Source organism: Oncorhynchus keta, chromosome 34 (assembly GCF_023373465.1).
Source record: "Oncorhynchus keta strain PuntledgeMale-10-30-2019 chromosome 34, Oket_V2, whole genome shotgun sequence".
NCBI classification, from domain to species: Eukaryota; Metazoa; Chordata; class Actinopteri; order Salmoniformes; family Salmonidae; genus Oncorhynchus; species Oncorhynchus keta.
The window spans coordinates 46496853-46516787 of record NC_068454.1 but is presented as its reverse complement, the minus strand read 5'-3'; the positions used below and the strand labels follow the sequence as shown (position 1 = coordinate 46516787).

The window sequence follows — 19935 nt, the reverse complement described above, 5'->3', positions numbered from 1 at the left end:
GTCTGACGCCATTAAAAGGTAATGTACCACCTTCACATGTGCAGTCTCAGTGCTATGATGGGGTCTAAAACCAAACTGAAGCGTTTTGTATACATTGTTTGTCTTCAGGAAGGCAGCTTTTTCAAAGAAAATTGAGAGGAATGGGAAGATTCGACATAGGCCGATTAGTTTTTTTATATTTTCTGGGTCAAGGTTTGTCTTTTTCAAGATAGGCTTTATTACTGCCACCTTTAGTGAGTTTGGTAAACATCCGGTGGATAGAGAGCCCTTTATTATGTTCAACATAGGAGGGCCAAGTACAGGAAGCAGCTCTTTCAGTGGTTTAGTTGGAATACTTCCGGCGCCGACAGAGATGGCCGCCTCGCTTCGCGTTCCTAGGAAACTATGCAGTTTTTGTTTTTTTATGTGTTATTTCTTACATTAGTACCCCAGGTCATCTTAGGTTTCATTACATACAGTCGAGAAGAACTACTGAATATAAGATCAGCGTCAACTCACCATCAGTACGACCAAGAATATGATTTTCGCGACGCGGATCCTGTGTTCTGCCTTTCAACCAGGACAACGGAATGGATCCCAGCCGGCGACCCAAAAAAACGACTCTGTAAAAGAGGGAAACGAGGCGGTCTTCTGGTCAGACCCCGGAGTCGGGCACTTCGTGCACCACTACCTAGCATTCTTCTCGCCAATGTCCAGTCTCTTGACAACAAGGTTGATGAAATCCGAGCAAGGGTAGCATTCCAGAGGGACATCAGAGACTGTAACGTTCTTTGCTTCACGGAAACATGGCTCACTGGAGAGACGCTATCGGAGGCGGTGCAGCCAGCGGGTTTCTCCACGCATCGCGCCGACAGAAACAAACATCTTTCTGGTAAGAAGAGGGGCGGGGGCGTATGCCTTATGGCTAACGAGACGTGGTGATCAAAGAAACATACAGGAACTCAAATCCTTCTGTTCACCTAATTTAGAATTCCTCACAATCAAATGTCGACCGCATTATCTACCAAGAGAATTCTCTTCGATTATAATCACAGCCGTATATATTCCCCCCCAAGCAGACACATCGATGGCTCTGAACAAACTTTATTTGACTCTTTGCAAACTGGAATCCATACATCCTGAGGCTGCATTCATTGTAGCTGGGGATTTTAACAAGGCTCATCTGAAAACAAGACTCCCTAAATTGTATCAGCATATCGATTGCGCAACCAGGGCTGGAAAAACCTTGGATCGTTGCTATTCTAATATCCGCGATGCATATAAGGCCCTGCCCCTCCCTCCTTTCGGAAAAGTTTACCACGACTCCATTTTGTTGATCCCTGCCTACAGACAGAAACTAAAACGATAAGCTCCCACGCTGAGGTCTGTCCAACGCTGGTCCGACCAAGCTGATTCCACACTCCAAGACTGCTTCCATCACGTGGATTGGGATATGTTTCGAATTGCGTCAGATAACAACATTGACGAATACGCTGATTCGGTGTGCGAGTTCATTAGAACGTGCGTTGAAGATGTCGTTCCCATAGCAACGATTAAAACATTCCCTAACCAGAAACCGTGGATTGATGGCAGCATTCGCGTGAAACTGAAAGCGCGAACCACTGCTTTTAATCAGGGCAAGGTGACTGGTAACATGACCGAATACAAACAGTGCAGCTATTCCCTCCGCAAGGCTATCAAACAAGCTAAGCGTCAGTATAGAGACAAAGTAGAATCTCAATTCAACGGCTCAGACACGAGGAATGTGGCAGGGTCTACAGTCAATCACGGACTACAAGAAGAAAATCAGCCCAGTCACGGACCAGGATGTCTTGTTCCCAGGCAGACTAAATAACTTTTTTGCCCGCTTTGAGGACAATACAGTGCCACTGACACGGCCTGCAACGAAAACATGCGGACTCTCCTTCACTGCAGCCGAGGTGAGTAAGACATTTAAACGTGTTAACCCTCGCAAGGCTGCAGGCCCAGACGGCATCCCCAGCCGCGCCCTCAGAGCATGCGCAGACCAGCTGGCCGGTGTGTTTACAGACATATTCAATCAATCCCTATACCAGTCTGCTGTTCCCACATGCTTCAAGAGGGCCACCATTGTTCCTGTTCCCAAGAAAGCTAAGGTATCTGAGCTAAATGACTACCGCCCCGTAGCACTCCCTTCCGTCATCATGAAGTGCTTTAAGAGACTAGTCAAGGACCATATCACCTCCACCCTACCTGACACCCTAGACCCACTCCAATTTGCTTACCGCCCAAATAGGTCCACAAACAATGCAACCTCAACCACACTGCACACTGCCCTAACCCATCTGGACAAGAGGAATAACTATGTGAGAATGCTGTTCATCGACTACAGCTTGGCATTCAACACCATAGTACCCTCCAAGCTCGTCATCAAGCTCGAGACCCTGGGTCTCGACCCCGCCCTGTGCAACTGGGCACTGGACTTCCTGACGGGCCGCCCCCAGGTGGTGAGGGTAGGCAACAACATCTCCACCCCGCTGATCCTCAACACTGGGTCCCCACAAGGGTGCGTTCTGAGCCCTCTCCTGTACTCCCTGTTCACCCACGACTGCGTGGCCACGCACGCCTCAAACTCAATCATCAAGTTTGCCGACGACACAACAGTGGTAGGCTTGATTACCAACAACGACGAGACGGCCTACAGGGAGGACGTGAGGGCCCTCGGAGTGTGGTGTCAGGTAAATAACCTCACACTCAACGTTCACAAAACTAAGGAGATGATTGTGGACTTCAGGAAACAGCAGAGGGAACACTCCCCTATCCACATCGATGGAACAGTAGTGGAGAGGGTAGTAAGTTTTAAGTTCCTCGGCATACACATCACAGACAAACTGAATTGGTCCACTCACACAGACAGCATCGTGAAGAAGGCGCAGCAGCGCCTCTTCAACCTCAGGAGACTGAAGAAATTTGGCTTGTCACCAAAAGCACTCACAAACTTCTACAGATGCACAATCGAGAGCATTCTGGCAGGCTGTATCACCGCCTACAGCAACTGCTCCACCCACAACCGTAAGGCTCTCCAGAGGGTAGTGAGGTCTGCACAACGCATCACCGGGGGCAAACTACCTGCCCTCCAGGACACCTACACCACCCGATGTTACAGGAAAGCCATAAAGATCATCAAGGACAACAACCACCCGAGCCACTGCCTGTTCACCCCGCTATCATCCAGAAGGCGAGGTCAGTACAGGTGCATCAAAGCTGGGACCGAGAGACTGAAAAACAGCTTATATCTCAAGGCCATCAGACTGTTAAACAGCCACCACTAACATTGAGTGGCTGCTGCCAACACACTGACTCAACTCCAGCCACTTTAATAATGGGAATTGATGGGAAATTATGTAAAATATATCACTAGCCACTTTAAACAATGCTACCTTATATAATGTTACATACCCTACATTATTCATCTCATATGTATACGTATATACTGTACTCTATATCATCTACTGCATCCTTATGTAATACATGTATCACTAGCCACTTTAACTATGCCACTTTGTTTACATACTCATCTCATATGTATATACTGTACTCGATACCATCTACTGTATCTTGCCTATGCTGCTCTGTACCATCACTCATTCATATATCTTTATGTACATATTCTTTATCCCCTTACACTGTGAATAAGACAGTAGTTTTGGAATTGTTAGTTAGATTACTTGTTGGTTATTACTGCATTGTCGGAACTAGAAGCACAAGCATTTCGCTACACTCGCATTAACATCTGCTAACCATGTGTATGTGACAAATACATTTGATTTGATTTGATTTGAATAGGGTCCAGTATGCCGCTTGAAGGTTTAGAGGCCATGATTATTTTCATCATTGTGTCAAGAGATATAGTAATAAAACACTTGAGTGGCTCCCTTGATCCTAGGTCCTGTGCAGACTCAGGACAACTGAGTTTTGGAGGAATACGCAGATTTAAAGAGGAGTCCATACTTTTCTTTCTAATTATCATGATCTTTTCCTGAAAGAAGTTCATGAATTTATCACTGCTGATGTAACGGCTCTCGTCGGTGGAAGGAAGAGTGTACCAAAGTGCAGCGTGGAAAGTGTTCATGATATTTATTTTCAAGAAACACTCAAACAAAAATAACAAATAAAAAAAACAAAAACAAACAGTTACGTCAAGCACAGACACTAAACAGAAAATAACACCCCACAAAACCCATACGGAAAATCACAACTTATATATGATCCCCAATCAGAGACAACGATAGACTGATCGACAAAACAACAAAAATTTGAAAACAGATTTTCCCACCTGAGTCACACCCTGACCTAACCAAACATAGAGAATAAATAAGGATCTCTAAGGTCAGGGTGTGACAGCTGAAGTGAAAGCCATCCTCTCTTGGGGAATGCTGCTTTTTAGTTTGCTTTGTGACCTTATCAAAAATACAGTTTGGATTGTTCTTAATGTTCTCAATTAAGTTGGAAAAATAGGATGATCGAGCAGCTGTGAGGGCTCTTCGATACTGCAGTGTTCCAAGCTAGTCGGAAGACTTCCAGTTTGGTATGGTGCCATTTCTGTTCCAATTAATAATACTCTTAGCAAAAAATCTTTAGTTTACAATCTGTAGAATCTATGAGAATATAAATATTCCGAACTTTTATGAAACATCACAGCACAGTTGAAAAATATACTTGATGATTTTCAGTGATAGATGGTAGGGGTTGAGGGTAGCTGAGGGGGGGGGGACAAAAAATATATAATTAATGTAAATAGTATATATAAACTGGAAGTAGAAGTCTAAGTATTGTTGTCCATTAGTTTAAACCAATTACGGGAGGGTTGTCAGGGTTAGGGGAAGTGAATAAAGAAGAAAAATATATCTTTAAAAATATATTTAAACTAGTTGTTCAACCGGAAAATGTGTTACTGTTAAAACTATAGTTATTCTAGGTCTGCACCATAGTGCATATAGATGGCAAGATGTCCTGAAGAAGAGCTCCTGGCCTATCTGTCAGACTGACTTTCTCCCTGCCAAACCATCGATTCCTCTCTCTCCGCTCAATCCAAAGCAGAGACATGCCTTTCTAAACTGCTTCTACCTCAAGCTGACTAGACACCATTCGCTTTCCATTTTTTTATAAGTTGTTGTGCCTGTTTTTGGGGGGTTTGCAAGCGGTTCTAGATTCTAGGTAGTAATGAAATGCTCTATAGGCTACATCACTTATTATCTTTAGCCTGTAGTTTATGCTACTGTCCCATAATGTATTACCAAAGTGACTAGATCAAAATGAATGACATTTTACTTCTCAAGCTTTATTTTACATTTTGCAACACATTTAAGAAAATCAACACTGTCAATAAAAGTTTAGTCGACAAAGACCAAAACCTAGGCATTAATCAAATCTTTGTTATTGTTTTTACCCCAGGTTGCAGATTCTGAGGGACCATTTCACCTACTCTCTCTACGTCAATGTGTGCCGCTCGCTATTTGAGAAAGACAAGCTGCTCTTCTCCTTCTGCCTCAACGTCAACCTGCTCATGCACGACAAGCTGGTGGGTTAGCTTTACAACAACGTTCTCAAAATATTGTCAGAACCATAGACATGAACACAGAACCGCTGTGTATGAATTGGTTTATGTTTGATGTATTGTACAGTGGGGCAAAAAAGTATTTAGTCAGCCACCAATTGTGCAAGTTCCCCCACTTAAAAAGATGAGAGAGGCCTGTCATTTTCATCATAGGTACACTTCAACTATGACAGACAAAATGAGGGGAAAAAAATCCAGAAAATCACATTGTAGAATTTTTTATGAATTTATTTGCAAATTATGGTGGAAAATAAGTATTTGGTCACCTACAAACAAGCAAGATTTCTGCCTCTCACAGACCTGTAACTTCTTCTTTAAGAGGCTCCTCTGTCCTCCACTCATTACCTGTATTAATGGCACCTGTTTGAACTTCTTATCAGTATAAAAGACACCTGTCCACAACCTCAAACAGTCACACTCCAAACTCCACTATGGCCAAGAGCTGTCAAAGGACACCAGAAACAAAATTGTAGACCTGCACCAGGCTGGGAAGAGTTAATCTGCAATAGGTAAGCAGCTTGGTTTGAAGACATCAACTGTGGGAGCAATTATTAGGAAATGGAAGACATACAAGACCACTGATAATCTCCCTCGATCTGGGGCTCCACGCAAGATCTCACCCTGTGGGGTCAAAATGATCACAAGAACAGTGAGCAAAAATCCCAGAACCACACGGGGGGACCTAGTGAATGATCTGCAGAGAGCTGGGACCAAAGTAACAAAGCCTACCATCAGTAACACTATGCCGCCAGGGACTCAACTCCTGCAGTGCCAGACGTGTCCCCCTGCTTAAGCCAGTACATGGCCAGGCCCATCTGAAGTTTGCTAGAGAGCATTTGGATGATCCAGAAGAAGATTGGGCGAATGTCATATGGTCAGATGAAACCAAAATATAACTTTTTGGTAAAAACTCAACTCGTCGTGTTTGGAGGACAAAGAATGCTGAGTTGCATCCGAAGAACACCATACCTACTGTGAAGCATGGGGGTGGAAACATCATGCTTTGGGGCTGTTTTTCTGCAAAGGGACCAGGACGACTGATCCGTGTAAAGGAAAGAATGAATGGGGCCATGTATCGTGAGATTTTGAGCGAAAACCTCCTTCCATCAGCAAGGGCATTGAAGATGAAACGTGGCTGGGTCTTTCAGCATGACAATGATCCCACACACACCGCCCGGGCAACGAAAGAGTGGCTTCGTAAGATGCATGTCAAGGTCCTGGAGTGGCTTAGCCAGTCTCCAGATCTCAACCCCATAGAAAATCTAGGGATGGAGTTGAAAGTCCATGTTGCCCAACAACAGCCCCAAAACATCACTGCTCTAGAGGAGATCTGCATGGAGGAATGGGCCAAAATACTAGCAACAGTGTGTGAAAACCTTGTGAAGACTTACAGAAAACGTTTGACCTCTGTCATTGCCAACAAAGGGTCTATAACAAAGTACTGAGAATCTTTTGTTATTGACCAAATAATTATTTTCCACCATAATTTGCAAATAAATTCATTAAAAATCCTACACTTTTTTTTCTATCATTTTGTCTGTCATAGTTGAAGTGTACCTATGATGAAAATTACAGGCCTCTCTCATCTTTTTAAGTGGGAGAACTTGCACAATTGGTGGCTGACTAAATACTTTTTTGCCCCACTGTATATGGCCACAGCTTTCCCATAGCATTATCACACCGTCACTGCAATGTATTATTAATGCATAACCACATATCTCTTTCTCCATCAACAACTTTTCTTGACTAATATCATCAATACTCACACACACACACACACACACACACACACACACACACACACACACACACACACACACACACACACACACACACACACACACACATGGCAAGGTCACAGTTGTAAATGAGAACTTGTTCTCAACTGGCCGACCTGGTTAAATAAAGGTGAAATAAAAAAATATATATATATTTCCAGTCAGGACCATATGGGTCTTAGCTCTCCCAGGATCCCAAAGCCTCACATTCCCAGCAATGCTCCAGATTGACCCTTTGTCTTTCCCCCCTCTCCACCCAATCCTCCACACCAGGTGGATGAGAGCGAGTGGCGCTTCCTGCTAACAGGTGGCGTGGGCCTGGACAATCCCCACGCCAACCCTTGCACCTGGCTCCCCAAGAAGGCTTGGGATGAGCTCTGCCGCCTCGATGAGATGGACTGCTTCAAGGGCCTGCGCAAGGACATGTCCCGAATGAAAGACGCCTGGAAGGAGGTGTACGATAGCCCGGTGCGTTACTGTAGCATTGCAATAAAATATAATATGATTTTTATGTTTAATTATGTGGTCTGTAGATACACACACACACACACACACACACACACACACACACACACACACACACACACACACACACACACACACACACACACACACACACACACACACACACACACACACACACACACAGACACACAGACAGGTAGGCAGACAAGAGCACGCATGCACACACACGAACACAAACAAACACACACATCCAATACAATTAACTTTCCTTTAACTTTAAATAGGTTTCAGCCACAGACAGTGAATGTACCTACCTCTGTGGACAGATCCTTACTCAATATAACTCTCAGACGTCTGATGTAAAATTTGTTCAAAAGTATCTGGGGATTATCCCTCCTCACTCACACCATCTCTCTCCCTACCCGGCGCAGCAGTTCCACGCATTAACCAAATACATCGGTTGGCCCCGCTGCACATCCCAGATTGCTTCTCTTACCACTTAATTACATTTGATTAATCTCGCTACAGGTCAATAAAGAACTCCCAACACACACACACACACACACACACAAACATACACCCACGTACTTAAAACAAATGTGATGCCAAAGCGTCTCCATTATACTTGGGGATAACCTGATTATGGGCACCGCGTAAATGCAATCCCCTCCAGATTTGCGTCTGATGAATGCAAATGTCCATGAATTCCCTCATTATTAAGGAGAGTATTAAAGCTCAAGTTTAGTTATATAAACAGCCTGTGAGGCTTGCATCGTTTGGCTACTGTGGTTTAGACATTTGGAAGGAAACACTATGCTCCCATTGAGCTCTACTCAAAAAGAAGTGCACTATGTAAGTAATAGGGTACCATTCCACTTTCAACACCCCACTTTTTTTTCGCAAAGCTGTCCCTGGACATGGGGTTTATTGGAATTCAGTTGCGTTCTAGGGAGTTCTTCCTGGTTTGTCTTAATGTTGCAAAGAAGAATTAGGCTAGTTGGTAAAAAGTGAAGAATATGAGCGTGTGAAACAAGCTTTTTAAAGTTTTTATTTCAATGCTGTAGTTTAGAGAAAAAAGGGGATTAGTTATTATTAAACCATCATTTGAATATCTTTGTATGTAGTGAGTATGTGATATTGTTAATAATAATGTGTGTGCATGTGCTCATGTGCAGACTCCCCACCACACACCTTTCCCAGCAGAGTGGCAGCAGAACCTTGGACAGTTTCAGAAGATGCTGGTTATACGCTGTCTTAGACCAGACAAGGTGAGTTACCACACACACACACACACACACACACACACACACACACACACACACACACACACACACACACACACACACACACACACACACACACACACACACACACAGAGTTAAATCCACATTCTTAACCCCCCTGCCTCCCAGGTCATTCCCATGGTGCAGGAGTTTGTATCGGACAGTCTGGGGCGTCAGTTCATCGAGGCGCCCCCCTTCAACCTGGGGAAAGCATTTGGGGACAGTCACTGCTGCGCCCCCCTCATCTTCATCCTCTCCCCCGGTTCTGACCCCATGGCCGCCTTACTCAAGTTTGGTGATGAGCAGGTATGGATAAGCCTGGGTACCAGTCTGTTTGTGCCATCATGCCACTCATTGCCACTCCATTGGCACATTTTTACCTAGGTTTAGCTTAAATTACAATTGTTGTGGAAAAACAACCACCCTGTATTGCTTGTCCCTAGCTGGTCTTGTTGATATAGATGTTTTACAGAAAAGACAAGAGTAGACACGCAGAGTAGATCGATCACAGATTGATAAAGCTTGTAGATTTCTACAAGGTTAAAATATCCTTAAATGTTTCAAGTCATGCCTCCCGGGTGGCACAGTGCCACCAGAGACTCTGGGTTCGAGCCCAGGCTCTGTCGCAGCCGGCCGTGACCGGGAGGTCCATGAGGCGACGCACAATTGGCCTAGGGAGGGCTTGGCCGGTAGGGATATCCTTGTCTCATCGCGCACGAGCGACTCCTGTGGCGGGCCGGGCGCAGGGCACGCTAACCAGGTCGCCAGGTGCACTGTGTTTCCTCCCGGGTTGAATGTGCGCTGTGTTAAGAAGCAGTGCGGCTTGGTTGGGTTGTGTTTCGGAGGACGCATGGCTTTCGACCTTCGTCTCTACCGAGCCCGTACGGGAGTTGTAGCGATGAGACAAGATATTAACTACTAACAATTTGATACCACGAAATTGGGGAGAAAGTGGGGTAAATTTTTTTAAATTAAAATGTTTCAAGTCATTATCAAAATAAAAAATATATAAATGTTTCAAGTCATTAATTGCTAGGCAATGGTTTGTCACTCAATCTTTGGGATTCACCTTTTAAAGCATCCTGTTGACACGTGCGTGCGTGCGTGCGTGCGTGCGTGTGCGTACGTGCGTGCGTGCGTGCGTGCGTGCGTCTGTACGCGTGTGTCTGTATGTGTGTGTCTGTGTGTTCCCCAGGGCTTCAGTGGAAACAAGTTGAGCTCTCTGTCTCTGGGCCAGGGCCAGGGCCCCATCGCCATGAGCTTGATTGAGACGGGTGTGAAGGAGGGCACCTGGGTGGTCCTACAGAACTGTCACCTGGCCACCTCATGGATGTCCACTATGGAGAGAGTGTGTGAGGTCAGAGGGCAGCTTGCACTGTGATGACACACCTCAAGTCTCAATATTATAATAATCATTTAGTTGGTTAGTTTGATGTGGGGATTACAGAGGCACTTAACCAGTTTTTCCCTTCAATGCTGCAGGACTGTTTTGAGAATACTGATTGGAATATGTTCAACGATTTATCCACCCAGGACTCATACATCAACATTGAGGAATATACATCGTCAGTCACAGGTTGCATTAGGAAATTTGTTGATGATGTTGTACCCACAATAACAATCCGGACATACAGTACCCCAACCAAAGACCATGGATGAAGGGAGAAATCCGTACCATGCTGAGAGACCGTACTGCAGCATTCAATGTTAGTACAATGAACCGCAATGATTTGGTGGCGTACAAGGCAAGTAGGTACAATCTCCGTGAATCCATTAGGCAAAAATAGACAGACTCAAATGTATGTCAATGAATGACAACTCAGACTCTCGACGCATGTGGCAAGGACTACAGACTATCACGGACGACAAAGGCAAATCCAGCTGTGTGGTGCCCACCGAAGCCTCCCTCCCAGACAAGCTTAACACATTATATGCTTGCTTTGAGGCAGACAATACTTAACCATCCAGGAAGTCTCTCGCAAATTTGGACGACCAGCTGCTTTCGCGACCTGAGACTGATTTGAGGAGGACTCTTCATAAAGCTTCCGGCATACATGGCACATCTGGCCACTTCCTCAGAGTCTGTGCTGACCAACTTACCGCTCTACCAGATCTACGAAAGATGCCATTTCCATCGCTATTCACTCAACCTTAACACAGCAACATTTCTCGCTAGAAAACAGTGATGGCCTCCACTAAAAAGAGGAGGAACCCATTAGCTTTTTATAGGCTAAGCCTACTATATTTATTTCTCAATTTTCCTAATATTAAGCACGTTGTTTATCTTTACACCTGGAGTATAGCCTACCTGGCTGGCATGAAAATGAACCATGGGAAAATCATCCGACATTCGCTATTGAAGTGAATAGATTAGATGTATTTTTTCCCGTTGCCTCTGTTTCGAGACAGGTGCATGATAATGGCCCATTCTAAATAAAAACACATTTCACACATATATTATTTAGTATATATAAAGACAAGGTTAAATCAAGAATAGTCTGATGGGTGACAATATTAGCCTATCATTTGTGAATTACAGTTGAAGTCGGAAGTTTACATACACTTAGGTTGGAGTCATTAACTTGTTTTTCAACCACTCCACACATTTATTGTTCACAAACTATAGTTTTGGCAAGTATGTTAGGACATCTACTTTGAGCATGACACAAGTAATTTTTTACAGAAAGATTATTTCACTTATAATTCACTGTATCACAATTCCAGTGGAACAGAAGTTTACAAACACTAAGTTGACTATGCCTTTAAACAGCTTGGAAAATTCCAGAAAAGCATGTCATAGCGTCAGAAGCTTCTGATAGGCTAATTGACATAATTTGCGTCAATTGGAGGAGTACCTGTGGATGTATTTCAAGCCCTACCTTCAAACTCAGTGCCTCTTTGCTTGACATCATAGGAAAATGAAAATAAATCAGCCAAGACCTCAGAAAAATAATTGTAGACCTCCACAAGTTTGGTTCATCCTTGGGAGCAATTTCCAAACGCCTGAAGGTACCACGTTCATCTGTACAAACAATAGTACGCAAGTATAAACACCATGGGACCACGCTGCCGTCATACTGCTCAGGAAGGAAACACGTTCTCTCCTAGAGATTTACATACTTTGGTGCGAAAAGTGAAAATCCATCCCAGAACAACAGCAAAGGACCTTGTGAATATGAATAGGAAACATGCAAAAAAGTATCTATATCCACAGTAAAACGAGTCCTCTTTCGACATAACCTGAAAGGCCGCTCAGCAAGGAAGAAGCCACTGCTCCAAAACAGCCATAAAAGAGCCTGACTACGGTTTGCAACTGCACATGGGGACAAAGATCGTACTTTTTGGAGAAATATCCTCTGGTTGGATGAAACAAAAATAGAACTGTTTGGCCATAATGACCATTTTTATGTTTGGAGGAAAAAGGGGAGGCTTGAACACCATCCCAACCATGATGCACGGGGGTGGCAGCATCATGTTGTGGGGGTGCTTTGTTGGAGGAGGGACTGGTGCACAAAATAGATGGCATCATGAGGAAAGAAAATGATGTGGCTATATTGAAGCAACATCTCAAGACATCAGTCAGAAATTAAATCTTGGTCGCAAATGGGTCTTCCAAATGGACAATGACCCCAAGCATACTCAGGTATGCTTTGAGGGACTCCGATGTGGAAGTGCAGGACATAGGTGGGGTTTAATTAATTTCTAGAAATAAAAATTACACACTACTTCTCTGAGAGGAAAATGGAGTTAAGACACCATTGACAACACATAGGTTGCTGGGGAAACTCTAGCTCAAGCACTAATGGTGAATGGTCAGAAATAACAATACTCTCATAAGTACACCTCTGAAGGTTAGGCACAAGTTTTTTGTCCAAAAATAGGTAATCAATGCAGGAGTACATTTGATGAATTAAAAAAACTGTCTATCTGGAGGGTGGAGGAAAAGTCAGGCCTCACACAGAAAATCTTGAACAAGGCACACTTAGAAGTGACTGTAGTGAGTGTTAGTCAAGAACTGGGGATATTGTACAGTTGAAATCACCCCCTAAAATCAACAAATGGCAATCTAAATTGGGTATAACAGATAAAAAGGTAGAAATGGAACTTGAATCATCTCAATTGGGAGCATAAACACTAGCCAAAACAAGAGGGATAGAAAACAGTTTAACAGTTCCTATGACGTATCGTCCCTTAGGATCAGGAATAGCCTCAGAAGCTATAAAGGGAGTAGATCTATCAACCAAAATGGCAGCACCTCTTGATTTACTATGAAATAGTTGACCAACTCACCAGTCCTCAAATGAGTCTTATGTAGAAATGCTAAATTTGCATTCAAACCCTTTAAATGTGTCAGCGCCCTCTTACATTTCACAGGGTTGTTAGCGCCTTTGATGTGCCACAAAATGTCCTTGATGGTATTATTTCGGCCACCCTGAGCATTCCCGTTATACAACGCTGTCATTAGAGCATAGAGTGGAAAAGCAATGAATACCCAAAAGACCCAGGATAACTTGTCTCAGGGTAATAATGTACTGTGTAAGAGAAACTCAGCAAAAAAATAAACGTAATCTCACTGTCAACTGCGTTTATTTTCAGCAAACTTAACATGTGTAAATAACGTAACAAGATTCAACAACTGAGACATAAACTGAAGAAGTTCCACAGACATGTGACAGACATGGAATAATGCGCCCCTGAACAAAAGGGTGGTCAAAATCAAAAGTAACAGTCAGTATCTGGTGTGGCCACCAGCTGCATTAAGTACTGCAGTGCATCTTCTCCTCATGGACTGCACCAGATTTGCCGGTTCTTGCTGTGTAATGTTACCCCACGCTTCCACCAAGGCACCTGCAAGTTCCCAGACTTTTCTGGGGGGAATGGCCCTAGTCCTCACCCGCCGATCCAACAGGTCCCAGATGTACTCAATGGGATTGAGGTCCGTACCACATGAGGGAGGAGGATGTCTTCCCTGTAACGCACAGCGTTGAGATTGCCTACAATGACAACAAGCTCATTCCGATGATGCTGTGACACACCGCCCCAGACCATGACGTACCCTCCGCCTCCAAATTGATCCCGCTCCAGAGTACAGGCCTTGGTGTAACACTCATTCCTTCGACGATAAATGCGAATCCGACCATCACCACGGGTGAGACAAAACCGCGACTCATCAGTGAAGAGCACTTTTTTGCCAGTCCTGTCTGGTCCAGCGATGGTGCTTTTGTACCCATAGGCAAACATTGTTGCCGCTGGTGTCTGGTGAGGACCTGCCTTACATCAGGCCTACAAGTCCTCAGTCCAGCCTTTCTCAGCCTATTGCGGATGTTCGGATGTACCGATCTTGTGCAGGTGTTGTTACATGTGGTCTGCCACTGCGAGGACGATCAGCTGTCCTTCCTGTCTCCCTGTAGCACTGTCCTAGACGTCTCACAGTACGGACATTGCAATTTATTGCCCTGGCCACATCTGCAGTCTTCATGCCTCCTTGCAGCATGCCTAAGGCACGTTCACGCAGATGAGCAGGGACCTTGGACATCTTTCTTTTGGTGTTTTTCAGAGTCAGTAGAAAGGTCTCTTTTAGTATCCTAAGTTTTCATAACTGTGACCTTAATTGCCTACCGTCTGTAAGCTGTTAGTGTCTTAAGGACCGTTCCACAGGTGCATGTTCATTAATTATCTATGGTTCGTTGAACAAGCATGGGAACAGTGTTTAAACCTTTTACAATGAAGATCTGTGGAGTTATTTGTATTTTTATTATCTTTTTATTTTATTATCTTTGAAAGACAGGGTCCTGAAAAAGGGACGTTTCTTTTTTTGCTGTTTACTTGGAAAACAAAAAAGAGTGACATTAGAACTCAACAATTCAATCTCCTTCCTCCCCCCACCCCAGACAATACCTTCCCAAACGAAGTACAAGCCTAAATAGAATTGTTTTAAAAGTTTTCTTCGCACAGTATATCTGTGAGATTGTGGTGTTAAACCCAAACCCACAGTCCCGCCCTTTAAAGTAGTGTTCTGTTTTGGTGAATCAAGCAGCAAAAATAAGAGGAAAAAATAAAAGTGAATCCCATGTGCAAATAAAATTAGGAAAGCACCACATGTATAAAATTATATTCCCAGTCTTATAACAGGTATTGAGAGAGAAAATGTATCAAGACGCTCAGCCAAAACCTCTCATTTGAGGTAAGCAAATCATCATGAAACGACCCAAAACAAGTTGGGCAATGTGCAGTCAAGACCACAAAACTATGTCTGTGCAACGTTGAAAGTTTGCCGTGTATAAATGACGTTAAAAACATTCAACATTGAATTGAAGACTCCCCAAAAACTCTGAACATTTACTGTTTACTGCGTCGAGACAAATGGATGTGGTAAACAAATATCCCAAAATTGTTTGGGTCATTGAGACAATATGGAAACAAACTCAATAGGTCAATGAGATAGCATTGAAACAAAGGAATGACATAAACCATTAATACAAGGAAATAAAAATGACTGTATGCTTTTAAGGCAAGCACACTGGGTGACCAAAACATTTGATCACATCAAATAAGCCTGAGTGGGTTCACCAACTCCCGAACTATACAGGAAGAGTACAGTTATAACTAAAGATAGTTATACCACAAGTGGGCTACTTACTTACAATCCACTGTTAGCAAGCAACAGTTACTGATCAATGAGCAAGTTCAAGACTTCTTGATGTGGCGTTGAATGTGAGCCATACCCTCTTCTGGAGAATCAACGGTGTAGTCTTTTCCATCATGAGAAAGTCATAGATGGGCAGGCAATCGCAGTCCATACTTCACACCTGGATGGTACCATAGTAGTCGTTTGGCCTGCACGAAAGATGCGCACTGCCTGGACACAGTGGGGGAGGAGTCCTGGTAGCTCTGTCCTTGAAAGCTCAGAGTGGTATTGCAGGCTCATTGGAGAATCTCCATCTTCTCATGGAAGAAGTGCACTCGAAGAACGAGGTCACGGTGCCTCTCACTGTCCCGGGGCTTTGGTCACAGTGACCGGTGGGCACGGTCAATCAGGGGCTTCTCATCCATGGCGAGAACATGCTTCAGCAGATGAAATCCGCGAGGCATTTCCGCTGACTCTGGAATTGATACCAGTCTCAGACTATTGCGGTAAGAAAATCCCTCTAAGCTCACACAGCTCTCCTGTACCTTTTTCAGATCCGCAGTCAGGCGTTTTACGTCAGCCTCCAGGGAGATAGTCAGGTCGGAGACACTGGTGGCGGAGGTCACCAGTGGTGCAATCTTCATCATGTGTAACTCTGTTGTTGTTTTGAGTGATGTGATGGCTGGCGCTGTCTTGTTTCGCAGGATAGTTAAATCTGCTTTTAAAGTCTCAGAAACCCCTTGTATTCAGGCCTCAATCGTAGCAACTACCTCCGTTTTCATTTAAACTATCTCAGAGCATAGTAGCTTGATGGCCTCAATAATGTTCATTTCAGCGCAACCAGGTAAAGCTGCACCTCTGGGTAAAAATGCTAGTATCCGGCCCTCAGACTCAGGAGAGGGTGGTGATAAAAATGGGTCTTGTAGGCCGGGTTTTCTCAAAGACGTGTTTTTGGTTGTTGACATGCTGTCATTGTAGTCTTGTTTATTTATGGCATTGTGGCATTGTGGCATTTCTGTGGTGCCAGGACAAAACAAATGTATTTATATAGCCTCTCCCTCAACGTCAGCTAAACAAAGGATTTGACTATTGACTCCAAGAGGGAACATTACCCGATCCACACAAACAGGACTGCAGTAAACAGAGTCGGCAGTTTTAAGTTCCTTGGTGTCCATGTCACAGAGGACTTGACATGGACCAACAACACCACACTTGGCAAGAAGGCGCAACAGCGTATCTATTTCCTAAGGCATCAAAGGAAATTCGGCATGTCACCCCCGGTCCTCGTCAAATACTACCGCTGCACCATCGAGAGTGTCCTGACCGGTTGCATCATGTTCTGGTAAGAAAATTGCTCTATCCACGACTGCAAGGCAGGGTAGATGGTGAAGACGGCTCAGTATATCACTGGGACCGTGATCCCACCCATCTAGGCAATCTACTCAAAACAGTACCTTAAGAAAGCCCTTAGCAACATCAAGGACCCCACACACCTAAGCTACGAGCTGTTCACTCCCTTACCGTTGGGCAGGCAGTATCAGAGCATGAAGTCTGATACCAACCGGCTCAGAGACCGTTTCTATCAACAAGTCATCAGACTGGTGAACACTTGAACTGGACTGACCACCTGCACTGACTCTCCGCACATTAGCTCACATGCACACACCCACACAGACATACACTCACAGGGCCTCCCGAGTGGTGCAGTGCTCGCTGTGCCACTAGAGATTCTGGATTCAAGTCCAGGCTCTGTCGCAGCCATCATCGACCAGGAGACCCATGGGGCGGTGCACAATTGGCCCAGGGTCGTCGGGGTAAAGGGGAGGGTTTGGCCGGTTAGGGGTGTCCTTTTCCCATCACGCACTAGTGACTCCTGTGGCGGGCCAGGTGCAGTGCACGCTAACACGCTAATACATTGGTGCAACTGGCTTCCGGGTTAATTAAGTGGGCATTGTGTCAAGAAGCAGTGCGGCATGGTTGGGTTGTGTTTCGGGGGACGCACGGCCTCGACCTTCGCAACGGGTGTTGCAGCGACTAGACAAGACTGTAACTACCAATTGGATACCACCAAATTAGGGAGAAAAAGGGGTAGAAAAAAAAGACATTCACTCATACACACACAAATACATTCATCCTTCAAACACATTACAACTGCTGCTACCAGACTCTTATTGTTATTGCTAAACACTGCACAATTTAAACACTTGGAATATAAATTGTGGTTTCCTGTATTATAATCATGCTTAAATGTTTATTTTATTCTACTGAGCCATTTACGTTCATATTCTTATATCTGATTTATTTTTGTTGTTGCATTGTTGTGAAGGAACCTTCAAGTGAGTATTTCGTTGGACGGTGTATACCATGTGTACCCTGTAAATACAACTAATAAAACTTGAAAAGTCCCTAGATTGTGAAATATCAAAATGGGGGATACTCACTAAATACAATGGTGTACTGCTACTGGCAACTCTGGTCCTGGAATGCCAAAACAGTTCTGGTTGTCTTTTCTACCTTTTCTAGTTTCACTCATTTGGTGTCCCAGGTCGGAATCAGTTCCTGATCATCAGTCCTGGAACAGTCACACCTCATGAGCTTTATTCAACTGTCCAACCCAGGGGTGTCAAATATACAGGTGTTCTGAGTAAAAATAAATACATGTATTTAAATGCATAGATCCTAAAGGGATACTGCGAGATTCCGTTTTCTGTTTTTCTACTTACGCAGAGTCAGATGAACTCGTGGATATCATTCTGCATGCAGTATGAAGGAAGTTGTAGAGGTAGTTTTTTTTTTTCTAAATTATAGCTTTAACCATGGTTTGAGGTTAAATAGTTTGTTTACATTTGCTTTGTTTACAAACATTGGAGTAAAACAAGCTTATATTTTGGACTTTGATGGGGTACGACTGTTGAACTAAGCTCATGAGTAATTTTCTAAGTTATATTCTTCAAGAATCAATGAGTACATACATCCAAAAATGGATGTAGCAACTGCTGATTGCCTCTTTAAGTCAGAGTCCCCAATAATAGCTTTACAGTATAAGGGGTATAATACACTGATAAACATTTGTCTGTTTAGTATACCCCAATGTCTCTACCCTGTGTGCCTCTGTTAGGAGCTGAACCCTGACACCACCCATCCAGACTTCCGTCTGTGGCTGACCAGCTACCCCTCGCCCACCTTCCCTGTGGCAGTGCTTCAGAATGGGGTGAAGATGACCAATGAGGCGCCAAAAGGCCTTCGCGCCAACATCGCCCGCTCATTCCTCATGGACCCCATCTCCGACCCCGAGTTCTTCTCCAGCAGCAGCAAGCCGGTGTGTGTCTGCCTGTGGATGTGTCTGTCTGCCTATGTGTGTGTGTGTGTATATATATATATATATATCTACAGTACATATTTGTATGTCAGATTGTCCCTCTAAATCTATAATGATGTAGAAAGATGATCTAGTGATCTAAATGTGTGTTTGTGTGTCTCTCACAGGGTGTGTTTAAGAGGCTGCTGTATGGCCTGTGCTTCTTCCACGCGTTGATCCAGGAGAGGAAGAAGTTTGGTCCCATGGGCTGGAACATTCCGTATGAGTTCAATGAAACCGACCTGAGGATCTCTGTCCAGCAGCTCCATATGTTCCTGGAGCAGTATGAGGTACATACTATACACTACATACACCACACAAACACACACACAGAGTTTCATGACTCGCAATAAAAATGCACACACATAAACATGTGTGCTATGCACACACACATACTTTTGTGTTATTGGCCCTAATTTATTATTTCTACTAATTGAATTTAGCAATACGTTTAACAACTGTCCTCTATTGTGAAAGTGCAAAAATGTATCAAGCTGACCCCCTGGCATGTATTTTTATGACTTTTTAAAATATTGGTTAGTTAGTTCCCTGTTGTAGTTCCGGATGTCCATTTTGAAAACATATTGACCCCGGCTACAGGTAACTGCTAAAATAATGGATACAAAGTATATTGGAAGCAGGTGCCTCCACACAGGTGTGGTTCCAGACTTAATTAAGCAATCAACATCCCATCATGCTTGAGGCCATTATTTTCGCTACCATGGCTATGTCCCCATAGGATGGCAGTGATCATTGAATGGTTTGATGAGCATGAAAATGATGTAAACCATATGCCATGGCCGTCTCTGTCACCAGATCTCAACCCATTTGAAGACTTGTGGGAGATT

General features: G+C 44.0%; 1 protein-coding gene across 1 annotated transcript in view; it reads left to right on the top strand.

Moving 5' to 3' along the window:
* Positions 1–19935, top strand: part of LOC118367563 (dynein axonemal heavy chain 7-like) — a 238437-nt gene that overhangs the window by 173159 nt on the left and 45343 nt on the right. The window contains 7 exon segments of the mRNA XM_052493948.1: positions 5413–5539; positions 7627–7821; positions 8994–9086; positions 9231–9407; positions 10297–10458; positions 18848–19048; positions 19216–19377. Of these exon segments, the coding sequence (XP_052349908.1) occupies positions 5413–5539; positions 7627–7821; positions 8994–9086; positions 9231–9407; positions 10297–10458; positions 18848–19048; positions 19216–19377 (1117 nt within the window).